This window comes from Centruroides sculpturatus, unplaced genomic scaffold (assembly GCF_000671375.1).
Source record: "Centruroides sculpturatus isolate CEXI.00-Female unplaced genomic scaffold, Cexi_2.0 scaffold95, whole genome shotgun sequence".
NCBI lineage: Eukaryota > Metazoa > Arthropoda > Arachnida > Scorpiones > Buthidae > Centruroides > Centruroides sculpturatus.
In genome coordinates, this window is record NW_019384621.1 from 1,072,130 (window position 1) to 1,086,730 (window position 14,601).

General features: G+C 28.3%; 1 protein-coding gene across 1 annotated transcript in view; it reads left to right on the top strand.

Annotated features, from left to right (window-relative positions):
• The first annotated feature begins 1,765 nt into the window (after positions 1 to 1,765).
• LOC111625477 (Niemann-Pick C1 protein-like) overlaps positions 1,766 to 14,601 on the top strand; it is a 54,526-nt gene continuing 41,690 nt past the window's right edge. Inside the window, exons 1-4 of the mRNA XM_023368630.1 lie at positions 1,766 to 2,159; positions 4,422 to 4,554; positions 8,042 to 8,244; positions 14,012 to 14,191. Of these exons, the coding sequence (XP_023224398.1) occupies positions 1,852 to 2,159; positions 4,422 to 4,554; positions 8,042 to 8,244; positions 14,012 to 14,191 (824 nt within the window). The 5' untranslated portion in view covers positions 1,766 to 1,851. The remainder of the gene's footprint in view (positions 2,160 to 4,421; positions 4,555 to 8,041; positions 8,245 to 14,011; positions 14,192 to 14,601) is intronic.

Here is a 14,601-nt window from a genome sequence, read left to right on the forward strand (position 1 = left end):
CGAAAATTCAACGCAAAGCAACATGCAATGGAGAAAAATGTCAAGATGGGATAAATTAATATATTTTTTTGTACATAATGGGTTATCCGAAACATCGATTTTCCGAACAACCCCGGTCCCCAATTGATTTGGATAATCGACGCTCTACTGTATTAAGTTTAGAGATTGTGTTTTTCCATGAAAATAACTTTTATATCACAATTTTACTTTTTGTTTTTGGAAATATGATCTTTAATAGATTAAAGTTCAGCTACGATGAGATGGGTATTAATATGTAATAAACGAGTTTATTCATTTTTACTAAAATTAAACTCTGTAAAGTTTAATGCAATAATTTCTGTTGTATTAAATTATTCAAAATTTTCACATTATTATTGTATAACTTGTTAGTTTTTTTTCAATAGTTTCCAATTTTCACAAATTCATTTATGTTGAAAAATAAGTTTTTTAAAATAAAATAATTTTTTGTGCTTAGATAAGAATTGCAGAATAATTCTGAAAATGGTTATCATATGCTTGCTTAATACTTAATTTTGCACTTGTTAAGTATTATTATTAATCCATGTGTTGGTAAAAAGGACATTACCAGTCTATTATAAAAAAAATTTAAGTACTATTCAGAAATTTTTTCTCTCTTGATAATTAGTTTGGTTTTTCTGTGCCAAAATCTGTTTTCTTTTTCATTATTTTTTTTTATTCTTTATATAGCAATATATTTTTCTTTTACTATATTAACATACCTTTGAAGAAGCTATATGAACTGCATGTAAAAATTGCATATTGTATTAGAAACTCTATATATCTCTGTGTATGTGTGTGACTACAGATATTCTGATTTAGAGAGACCTAAATTATAATTTGCAAATTAAGTTGTCTTACATTTTATATTAATTCAATAAATCATATTTTATGAAATTTTAGAAATGTGTTAAAGCATTGAACTACTTTTCTTACTCACATGCACTTCATTTTGCTAGCTTAATTATTTTAAATTTGGTAAATAAAGGATTTTTGTAGTAGTAGTAATTTCATATACTTTCAATAAAATATTATTTACACACTTAAATTAAATACATATTGTTTAGTAGTGAAATTTTTTTAGCAATTTCATTAAATAACTATTATGCAAAAAAAAAATTAATTTTGTCTCATTTGGCAGATGCAGATATTATGTAATTGTATTTGTATCAGTGAGATAATAAATTATGGAAATACAGTAGAATCTTGATTATCTGACATAATATGGATCAATGCTATTTCAGATAACCAAACACTTGATAAAACAGATTGGATTAAAAATTAAATATAAAAGATTTATGGTATCAATTTTAAACCTTGTTTTGTATCTTTATTGAATTTAATCATATATAAGAACATTTTTACATCATTTATTATATAGCTAATACACACATTTTTATTAACTATTATTAGTTATATTTTGATATGAATGATTTGTCTCACTGATTTGAAGATTTGAAGTTAAATGATAAATGGTAACAGAAACAAATCATTTGGTAATATATTTTATTGTTTTATACTTTTTTATGAAATAAAATATAAGAAAACTAGTGCATCACTTAGGTATGCCTTGGATAATGCTAAATCTTGGTTAATAGGGGTTCTACTTTGTTGAACTTTTTGATTTTTGAAATTATTTTTGAAATGAAATTATTTGAAATGATTTTTGAAATTATTAAGAATATATTTGACTTTGTAAATTTTATATATAAAGATTGTTAAAAAATTTTATCTGGTAATGAATTTAGAATTCTTCTTATTCTAGTTCAACATTCAGAATCAACATCTGAAAATCTTGCTGCTCCTCATTTGACCAGTGCAGAATCATCAGGAATGAATAGAAATCAACAAGATGAAAAACAATTGCATCAAGATTCCCAGTCACAATTTATAGAAAATATATCTTGTCTAGAAAAACTTGGAGCTGATATGGAACATATTTTAAGAAATGGTTTTTCTTGGTGGGGCTATTTTGTTGCTGAACATCCAATTTCTGTTATGCTATGCTCATTGTTAATTAGTTTGGTTTTGGCCTCTGGACTGTTGTTTAATTTTACTGTCACTACTGACCCAGTTGATCTCTGGGTTTCATCAAACAGTGAAGCACGTCAGAACATGGAATACTTTAATAGACACTTTGAGTAAGTATTATATCAATTTATTTTGTTAATTAATAATTATTAATTATGGTTTTTATACATTAGTTTATATTATTCGAATATAAAATAACAAACATTTAAGTGATGATAACTTTATCTTAATTGTTTTATTTATTTGTCGAAACTGTGCCTTCTTCTTCTTGTTTTGTTTGGTTCAATGTTTATCTTAATTTTTCAATTTTTATTATAAGAGAGCTATAGATATTAATGTCTTTCTTAAATTGCATCACCATTATAGTAAAATAATATTTTTTATTCATTTGTTACAGGTGAATGGGTTGAGGTGCAGTTATAAAGGTGTACCTAGAGTTTGCACCTAATGACTTGTTTGGAAGTCTAGCTATGACATTTTTAATATAGATAATTTATTTAAAAAATATAATTAACTACTGATTATTCTTAAACAGTGAAGAGATATTTGAACAAATATCTTTTAATAGTACTAATAAAAATAAAAACAAATTTCATTTGTTTTGCTGTTTACAAAGTGCTGTGATATATAGGTAAAACATGTGGCCAGATCTTATCATTGATAGTTTTGAACATAACTAGTGAAAACTAAACCATGAAAAATAATTCAGATTGTCATTATCCCTCTCACTATAGATGGCATATCTTTTTTCAGTTTATAAAAATTCAAATTCTAACACTTATACCTACACCCATTCTTTCATATTGAAGTACATTTTGCATTTGAAGGTTATGCAGAAATTAATCTATCATACAAGCCAGCCTCTGAAGTGTGCCAATAATTGATGATTCTGTTGATTTTGATGATTTTATTGCCATATCTACTAATTTCAATTGTGTAATGCTATTTTCTACCTTAACCTTATAGTTTAATACAAAATATTAAATATAATACAAATACTTAAAATAAATTTAACCACGGTCTGTTGGTGTTAGATAATTTTGTTTACATGAATTATGCAAGTACTATTGACAGTGTATAAATCATCTTAAAGCAAAAATTTGAAATTAAAACAAGTGCTTTGAATCTGTTAAGAAATTTGAAAAGGGAACATATTTTTAAACTTAGAAATATTTTGTTCTAAGTTTACAAACAACATTAAGGTTAATTTTTAATAAATTTTATTAAATTAACCTTACTCAATTAAGTAATCTGGCACATTATTTGGCAATATTAAACTAGATAGGTCATTATATATGTTGTACATATACTCACAAATTAAATATAACTTTATTTAAGTAAAGTCTGAATGATAAACAATTAAATTGTCAGAATAATAGAGCACCACTTCATTTTGTTTTCCTTACTGTAATAAACTATTTTTAATATCGGCCATAGTATAAATTTATAAAAATATGAATTACTCAAATGAAATACAAAATGATCTGATTTATTTATTCAATATTGAAAAAAAAACTTCAGCTCTTTTATACCAATACTAAAAATTAAATGAAGCATTTGAATTTAATAAAGCAACAAGTACACTTTTATGTACTTGTTGCTGAATGTACTTCCACTGTCACAATTGGCATATTAATATCGCCAAACAATCACCTAAATAATCGGACTATAACTCCGCTAATTTAATGATTAATACTAAGTAATTTGCTACTAGAAGTAGATGTTAGGTGCTATCTCTTAACTAAATTAATAATTATAATTTTACTGTTCTAAATTATTTAATAAATTATTAAAATTATAATTATTAATTTATTTAAGAGATAGCACCTAACATCTACTTCTAGTAGCAAATTACTTAGTATTAATCATTAAATTAGCAGAATTATAGCCTGATTATTTAGGTCATTGTTTGGTGATGTTTCTATGTACATATTGGGTTGTGTGATGTTTTATATATTGACATGTTAATTGTTTCATGAATGCTTTTGCTAGAAATATAGAAGAATAAAATTCTATAATATGTCAACAATGACAAGTACATGCTTCATGGACATTTCATGATTTTGCATGATTTATAAGGCAATTTAAAGATTTTGTAGCTCTAACATCTTGATTTTATTTTAACAGCAAAATTATGACTAATCTATGATCTTTTAGAATTATAATTTTTTTGATTTAACAAAAATTATCAATCTAATGTCAGAATATAAATTTAGCATAAATTTAGACCATATTTTGTATGATTGTATAGAACATATGAGAAAACAATTGCATGTAATATTTTTAATAATAATTTTTAAAATATGATAAATTAGTAACTAGGTGTCAGCTTTGTGAAGTTATTCTAATTGAGATGAGGTTTTATTTTACAGCCCCTTTTATAGAGTTGAACATTTAATTATTACTCCAAATGATCAGAGTAAATTCTTTCAACCTGCTGTGAAAAATTTTAAATTACAAAACTTTACATGGGGACCCATATTTAGAAAAGACTTCTTAATCCAGGTAAGAATATTTTTAAAAAGTACAATAACATCTTGAATTTTTTACTTAGTATAATAGTTAGAAATAAATAAAGATACATGTACATTTGTATTAAAATTTTTTTTAATTAATGGAGAATCAGTATTAATGTGGAAAATATTTTCCACAAGGTAATTACCATTTTTAATGCCTTCAATGAAATTAGTCAAGCATTTGCTTTTCCTATTTTTTTTTTTTTTTTTAAATATATAAGAAATGTTTGTTTTAAATCTGTGTTCATGCAATGATATTCTATTATTGTATATGTCAGATACTTTGATATGCTGCACATGTCTTAAGTCTTATTTTGTGAGATCTAGCCTGGGGTACAGGGTAACTTATTACTCTTGTATCACTTAGTAGGCATCTAGTTCGTGAAACTAGTTCTCGGGTCGTCTACAAGAATGGCTTTTCCCAATTTAAGGAAATTCGTGTGCGGAGGGTCTTACAGATTAACTAAATTTAAAGCGGAATTTGGTGAAGGCGAATTCACCTTCTTCCTTACGTCAGGAGTCCCGACACCAGTTTATCAATTTATCATTACGCGGATAAACACGCGTATGAATATGATATAGATTTGATTCAGAGAGTTAACAAGAGACATTTCTTTAACAATAATAAAGAAAATTTAATAAACGAAAATAAATAAAATCATACAAAAATGGAATTACTTAAATATTCAAGACAATCGATTTAGAAAATGAATAAATCAAATTAAACGTGCCGAGAGAGAGAGCTCACAAGATCATTATAATCATACAACCTTTTAGTTGACTTTATCGTCTTCTGTATTTGATGAAAGTATTTCATTTATAAAGTTCTCTGACTTCGGTTCATGGAGAGGTCTTGATAGGCACAAAATGAAATATATCTTCCTTCTACTATTTAACTTATTATTATAGTTGATTTGTTTCGACTATAGGCGTTGATTTAGGGAGCTTCAATGGACCACGTCTATCTCATCTGGGATCCTCTGGTGTACTGCTAACTAAGGGTGTTGGCCTTAGGGAGCAAATATTTGGACTCCTTTCCACTCTCAGATCTAAGGACGTACTCCTTTACTTATGGAGACAATATAGGATGCTTCTCTCCTCTGTGAGAGCTCCTGACGTACTCCCCGAATTCTGCCAAGCTTTTGCTATATCTCTTGATTAGCGACCAATCAGCATATTTTTCTTCACTCACGTGAACGGATGAAAAGGGGAAATAATGAGGGGTCGTCAATTCCCAGTGTGGTGAGATTTATAACAGATAAGGGAAAAATAAAGGATGCTTCTACTTTCGTCAGAGGAAGTGGCTGTTTTATCAGTTTTCCCACGTTAGAAAACCGTTAATTTCTCACAAAAACAAAAGAATATTTTTCTACAAAATTTTAACTTAAATTTTAAATTATTAATTAGACCCAGGGGCTATTCGGATCTTACAATTTAAGTTTTGGTTATTATTTTTCTTAGTCTTATATTATTGGGTTTAACAAAGTTTTTGAATGTGTTAGGAAAAATTAAGACAATTTAAAAAAAATAAAATAAAATATATTTATTTAGTCAACAATGAGATTCTTATTACTTACAATTATCTTCATCCAATGTTCCACAAGTTTGATACAGTTTTCATAAACTTTTTTTCACTCGAAAATGATTATATAATATATTGTCTCCCTTCAAAATATCTTATTACAAAATCAGTTAAATGGTAAAAAATTAACTGAATAAACAGCAACTTTTCCTTGTCCATGAGTTCATTCTTTCATAGCTGATTATCTTCTTGTTTAAAAAATAAGTTAAATTAGACTTATTAATGAATTACAGAATTTAAATCAATTAAGATTAAATCTTAAGTGAAATTCATATTGTTTATCGTTCCTTGGATGTCTCTAAGATTCAGTTTATTTTTTTCCCTCTAGAGTAGAGTATGTTAATCTTGACTATTTGAGTATATTTTTTCTTATTTTTTATTCCATGCTCAAACTAATTAGTTAATTTGATTTTAAAAAATTTCATGTTGAATAAATGAAAACAAGAAGATACTAAGTCAGTGAATATGCTAAAACAATTCAATTGAAAAATTTTAGATCTGTTTTCTGTAGTGACATCTATTGATAAGTGCAAACACTTGTTTAACACAATATTATACTATTAATTTAATATATATATATAAGAATCGCCTGAAATCAGTTTCGCACTCTAATAAAAAGCCATAAAATTTTGTTAACCACCTTAAATCTCTAATGTTTTTAGCCATATTTAACCTTCTTCAGCAGAGACAAAATGAATGACTGTTGTGTTGGAATAGAATGAAAAAATTTAAAACATTCTAGAATAAGCAATTTAAATTTTTCATAACTTATAAGGTCCCATACTAATATTTGTTATATTCTGGAATGTTTTCATTTTTTCATTCTATTCAGATGCAACTATCATTTGTTTTGTTTTTGCTGAAGAAGTTGGTTAAAATCGGCTGAAAATGTTAGAAATTAGTGGTTAATGCAAATTTTTAAAAATATATTTTGTGTTTTACTATTCAGCATTACGTTCCTTTTAGTTGAAATCAGATTTTGGGTTTTCAGCTTCAAAACAAATTACTGCCAAATAAATATTAGATTTTTCTGAATATAGTATTTTTCAAATATTACCTGAGTGAGTGATATTGGTGTATGATGACAGTTAATATAAGATGTCTTTTGCCTGCATTTGGTTAGTTTACAAGGCCTCTCTGAACATTACTGAACTGTACAGGCACCAGTTGCTTTCCACTTTCAAATAACATTGGCAACAGTGGATTTGTCAGTTCCAAAAAGTGCTGAAATGACTGTGCTGATTTCTTGCTTAATTGGTACCCCATACAGGGGCATCTCATGCAATAATTTCAGATACAGGTTCACTGCAGATTATTCTGGAATCTTAGTCAGGGTTTATATAAACCAAACCAGAAGCTGAGTGTTAAGTATTTTGTAAAATTCCATCCAACATAATTTAAGTATACCCAGTCTGTTATTTAAATTAGGCATATGGCTTGCCTAGTTTAAATAACCATATGCCTAATGTCCATATGTAAGACACTGTAAATCATATAAAAAAAATAAAAGTTTTATTATAAGCATTGTAAGTGGTGTTTCTTTTAATGCATGTTTTATAAAAATTAGCAAAAGTATTTAAAATTTTTTAGGCATATGTGGAATTAGATAGATGAAAATCAAGACCAGATAAGGAAAGCATAAGTCTGGAGGTCCAGATTAACTAAATATGAACTTTCAGTCTGGACTGGAAATTAAAATATGAATAAAAATTCTAGCTTGGCATTTTAATGATAATTGAACAATTCCCCCCTCTTATACCTGTTTTAATTAATTTGAAGCTGAAAAGAAAGATTTATAGATGTAAGAGACATTGGATATAATGAAATCTAGTTGTGTAATAAAGACTATGATTTTTGTCTATAAATTTTTTGAATATTATCTTTTTCTCAACAGGTGTTGCAGCTTCAAAATGACATAGAAAATATTGTTGCTGAATTTGAAGATAAGAATATTACTTTAGAAGATATATGTTTGGCTCCATTATCTCCTATTAGCAAACACTGTGCTATTCAAAGCATATTTGCTTACTTTCAGAATGACTTAACAAAATTAATTAATTCACCTGACTATTTGAGTCATTTTCTAGAATGTTCAGTGTAAGTATTGAAACTAGTAGAAATCTTTAACATTTACACATGCATATATATATGTGTGATGCAAATGTAATCTATGAAAAGGTACTTTGTCAGAAAAGTAAATTTAAATTTCACTATAGAGCAAAAAACACTATCTAAACGTGGCTGAATAGACTATAAACATCATTTTATATATACATCTTAGGTTGTATAATAAAATGTATGTAGTTTGAGTATATAGTTAGTTGGGTTTTCTGAATTAATGTATCTTTTTATAGTTCTTGCATTTTTATATAAATATATATTAATCTGATTATATAAAATTTATATGTTAAAATTATAATACAGAAACAAATAAAGAAGTTTTAAAAATTTACTAAAACATTCTATTTTTAATATAAATAATTTGTAACAGGTAATTAATAAAGGAAACACTCTAATTCTAAATTCTTTCTATAATTAACTTCTTCCTATATCAAACAATTGACAATAGCCATACATACATACATACATACATACATACATACATACATACATACATGGTTTATTACACTGTGTAACAAAATAATTTTAAAATCTGGTAAAATTAGTTTTATTTTGAACTCCTGCCATTCATGTTGCAGTACACTATATTGAAAATATCTGAGCACAAATTACTCCAGCTAATGAGCATTACTATCTTCAACAATCTACAATTAAAGATGGTTTTGAATAGATGGGAAATTGTCACATCCTAGTTGGTGCAATTTCTTGCCAATTGGGCTAGTTTTTTAGCGATTTGTTGCAGCTTTTATGTCAGTGCATAACTTTTTTTCTTATTAAAAATGTTTATTTCAAACTTTCTATTATCTATCTACAGATTTCTGACTAAAAGTTAATGCCTCTTTGGTATCTAAAATTTCAGCTATTAATTTTATCTTTTCTTTTCCAGTGGTATTTTGCAACTTTTTGATAAGCATTCTCATGATTCTTGACTGATTTCTGGCAACACTGCATTATACAACATTATAAACTTTTTATAAAGGAAATGTAAAGAAATTGAATAAGTGTCCTATACTTTTAGTTTTGCCCAAGTTTTAGGAAAGTTTATTTCTAAATCATTTTGTATTTGCAAAGTTTTAACTGATCATTTGTTGTTGTTAATATATCACTCTCAAAATATTGTTAATTAGAAAATTTCCTGTAATTTATAAAACTTTGTTTTTTATAATATAACTAGCTGCAAGTTTTTATTTGTTTGTACATTTGTATGTAACACAATTTTTTTTATATATATAAAAGACTGTTTTTCTAAGTAATCTAGAATCTAACTGCAAGGACCCGCTTCACTGGGTTTTTATTTGTGGGCAAAAAGTAACGATAGTGAAGATTAAGATAATTACATTATAGCCAATCTTATCCATTTTCACAGAATGCAAGAATATAGGGACACACACGTCCATTTATCCATATATATATATAGATATATATAGATTCAGTGGTGTCCAACTATAGTTTGCATATGGCACACATTACTCTGGCCCACAAATATATTTAATACATCATTTATAAGGACCTTGAATAAGTTCTCGCTGTTTTTTTGTGAAAATTAACACTTTATTTTAAAAAAGTTGTAATAAACACGTCACTGAAAGTATTGTCCATCGCTAGCCACTACTTTCTCCCATCGTTCTGGCAGCATTTGAATTCCACGTCGGAAAAACGACACATCTTTTGAGGTTATCCAAGAATCAACCCATTTTTTGGCATCTTCATAAGAATGGAAGTGCTGCTCAGCCAGGCCATGTGCCATCGATCGGAACAAGTGATAATCCGAAGGGGTGATGTCTGGTGAATACGGCGGGTGGGGTAGGACTTCCCATTTAAGCGTTTCAAAGTACGTTTTCACTGGTTGTGCAACATGTGGCCGAGCATTGTCATGTTGCAAAATCACTTTGTCGTGTCTCTGCTCATATAGCGGCCGTTTTTCCTTCAATGCTTGGCTCAAACGCATCAATTGTAGTCGATAGCGATCTCCCGTGATAGTTTCGTTTGGTTTGAGCAGCTCGTAATAAACTACACCTAGCTGATCCCACCAAATGCAGAGCAGAAGCTTCGAACCATGGATATTCGGCCTTGCTGACGATGTTGATGCATGACCGGGCTTACCCCACGATTTTCTACGCTTAGGGTTATCGTAGTGTATCCATTTTTCGTCACCCGTCACGATACGATGCAGAAAACCTTTCCTTTTCTGCCGTTGAAGCAGCTGTTCACATGTGAAAAGACGCCGTTCGACATCTCTCGGCTTCAACTCGTACGGCACCCAATGTCCTTGCTTTTGAATCATTCCTAATCCTTTTAAACGTTTCGAAACTGTTGTGTGATCAACTCCTAATGATTCTGCAAGTTCAGCTAGCGTCTGACATGAGTCTTCATGAAGTAATGCCTCTAATTCCTTGTCTTCAAACTTTTTTGGTGCACCAGATCGTTCTTTATCTTCAACATCAAAATCATTATTTTTGAAGCGTCTAAACCAATCTCTGCATGTTGTTTCCGACAGAGCATGGTCGCCGTAAGTCTCAACAAGAATTCTGTGTGTTTCTGCTGCAGATTTTTTTTGAATAAAATAGTGCAATAAAATTCCCCGCAAATACTCTTTTTTTGGCACGAAACTAGACATGTTTAACACAATGAAAAAATAAGTTGTTTACACTTTGGTGAAATGATATACAGTAAAACCTGTCTATGGCGACCACCCACGGTTCTTTCAAAAAGTGGTCATTTAATACAGGTAACTTATTATGTAAATTGAAAATTCCGTGCCAGAAATTTTTGCCCGTTTTGACAGGTGCCCGTCCAATGCAGGTGGTCGCCTAAACAGTTTTCACTGTATACTGAATTTCAAGGTCGCTTATTGTACTTCCTTACAGATGCGTCACCATCTAAAAATAACACACGTGGTTCTGGTAACGCCATCTGTTGGAAAACAGCGAGAACTTATTCAAGGTCCTTATATAAATGATAGAAGTGTGCTACTTTTTGTATATATGGTATACACAAAATATTTGTGACCTGCCAGTTCAAAAGTTGGGCACCACAATATAGTGCAAGTCAGTGATTCTCAATTAGTATATCATGATTTTTTCATAGGTATGCTACAAAATTTCAAAAACAAAATATGTAAAATATACAAATAATTAGCATTTTTATATTTTTTTATTAAAACAAGAAATCAACATCAATATTGTATTTTATTTATACATAATGCTGCAAAAAATCGTTTTTAGTATTGATCTTAAGTTGGTATTTCAGCAAAAATTTCAAATTGTGAAGTGTACAATAGCTGCAGAGTTGAATTACTGTTCTGTATATTTTTGCCAGTGTTTTTTCATTATTTTGGAACAATTTTATAATGAAAATTTTATAAACTTTTCAGTAAAATAAAAAGTAAAAATAAAATGGAACTATGACTAATAAAATCTTATTTAAAAAATATTACTAAAATATGTATTTCTATATAACAATTTAAGAATAACTTGTGTTGAATCCTAATTGAATGGTATTTTGTACTGCAATAAGTTTCTGTTTAGCAATACATTTTTTTACTGCACTTCTACAGAAAGCAAAACACCGTGTATTTTACAATGATGATATAATGCAGTAAATTAAGTTTTAATAATTTTAACTTATTGTTTTGTTTCGGAATTAAAATGTGATATTTTCTTAATACAGTGATTCCATCATGAATGCTATCTGTAGTACAGAAGCATTGCTTTAAAATGTATAAAAAAGGCTCTGGAAATAGTTGCCAACATTACCTATTTTGTGACATTTATTGAGTTTTCTAACTTATTATTTAAGAAAACTTGATAAAATTGATTTTAAAAATTTTTTCTCTCATGAAAAAAACTTGCCTTGATTTTGAAATTGAATTTTGCCTTAGAATTAGAGAGATATGGTATATAAAATGCACAGATAAGCATTGGTGAATATTATTTTGATTTAAAATCTTGCATCAATGTCACAGTATATTTTAAGTAATTTTGTTAGCATTTTAAAAGACAACCTTACTCTGTAAAACTATAAATTTACTTCTTTTTTATTATTTTTGGAGTTTTTTCATTTTTATTTTCAGAAGTCTATTTTTATCTCATCTAACTATTGGGTTGTTCAGAAAGTAATTTCGTTTTTTTATTACTAGAGGAATTAGGTGTATTTTTACCAGCCAATTTCATTTTAAACTAATTTTCATTATATACTTTGATAGCTGACATTTTAAGACTTATTTGTAAAAAATTTTGTTTGACTCTGTACAATTGTTGTTGTTGTTGTTGTTGTTTTTTTTCCAATTAAATATGGAAAATCAAAAGCATCACTTTCGGCATATTTTGCTTTTTTATTACCAAAAAATCAAAATGCTGTTCAAGCAAGAAAAAAATTGTGGTACATGTATGGAGATGATGTGTTGAGAGAAAGACAGTGCCAAAACTGGTTTACAAAATTTTGTTATGGCAATTGAAATATTGAAGATGCACCACATTCTGGATGGCCAGTTGAAGCCAATGAAAACAAAATAAAGGTACTGATTGAAGCAAACTGCCAAATAACAACACATGAAATCACTAAGAGATAAACCGTTCAATTCAACAAATTTAATGATTACTTGAAACGAATTGGTTTTGTTTCAATGCTCGATATATGAGTTCCACATGTTCTTAAAGAGAGATGCTCCTCTCTTTGGTGGGATTTTATGGGAATATATATATATATATATATATATTTTTTTTTTAGCTTTAACCAGACAATTTAACAGTTGATTCGAAAGTGTACTGCCCTCGAGTAAACAAATTGAGCAATAACATCAAACAGAAAAAATCAGAATTGACCAACAAAAAAGATGTAGTGTTTTACAATGATAATGCCAAATTTCACACAAGTTTGGTAACTCATCAGAAACTGTTACAGCTTAGATGGGATTGCTATCATATCAACCATATTTACCAAATCAGACACCCTCAGATTATTACTTGTTCTAGTCTATACAAAATTTTTTAAACTGTAAGACGTTTACTTGAAATGAAAATGTCAAAAATCAGTTGGATCAGTTTTTTTGTAATCAAATATCAAAACTTTTTTGAACGTGGAATTATGTTACTACAGAAACGATGGCAACAGGTATTTGACCAAAATGGTCGATATATAATTCAATAAAATATTTATTTATTATAAAAATATTGTGTTTTTATCCACAGAAAAAAAACCAAAATTACTTTCCAAACAACCCCATATATAAAGTTGAAAAACCGGATTCTTTTTTCTTTCTTTCTGTCACTGTATGCCAAAAATGGCCACTAGGGGCACCCCTAGCTATTATTTAAATTAACAATAAATTCAGTATATTATTATTTGATGTGGATTTTTGCATTTTTGGCTGTGTTTTAGTAGAGTACGCCATGAGAAATTCAATATATTATTATTTTTATTTGTAGTAGGAATTTATTTATTTATAGCATGGAATGAGACCACTGCTGCTAGAACACCCACTAGAGGGTGTCCCGGGCTACTAAAATAGAAGGATTAGAAGTACAAAATAATCTAATAATCTTAATCTTTGTTGTTGTTTTTTGCCCAGGCAATGCCAAGCTCATCTGCTGGTCTTAGCTAAATTTATTGAATTAAATAATATATGAAATAAATGTAATCTTTAAAAAGAAATTATTTGAACTGTAATTATTTTATATTGTGACCATTTTGAAATAATTAAATCTAAAAATAAATTATTAAATAATTTTTTATAAAATTATAGAAACAAAGCTCTGCCTGACTGTTTTGCTCCATATGGTGGACCATTACAATCTGTAGAAGCTGCTTTAGGAGGTTTTCAAGATACTCAATATAATACTGCAGAGGCAATTGTAATTACTATTCCTGTGAAGAATTTTTATGAGAAAGATTTGAATATGAAAGCTTTGGCCTGGGAGAAAAAGTAAGTTTTTATGTGCTTTTTATTAACTTATTGTCTGTCCAGATAAAATCTTGTAACTCAATTTTTGCCCGCTTACCATTTTCAGACTTAGTTGAAACTTTTCATGCATATATATTCTCAATGATAATACATTTTTTTTTCTTTTTAAATTAAAATTTGTAAACAATTTTAGCATTACTATAAAGCATGTACAGTCAACCCCCTATAACACTGTTGATTATTCCATTTTATACGAATTCCATGTTGTACGAATCATTTAGATTCTACAAATACATGAGCCGTTTACAGCCCGGCACACATATTTGTAAAATCTAAGTGACTCGTACAACATGGAATTCATATAAAACGGAATAATCAACAGTGTTATAGGGGGGTCGACTTGTACAGTACAGTATATTTATATAATAAAG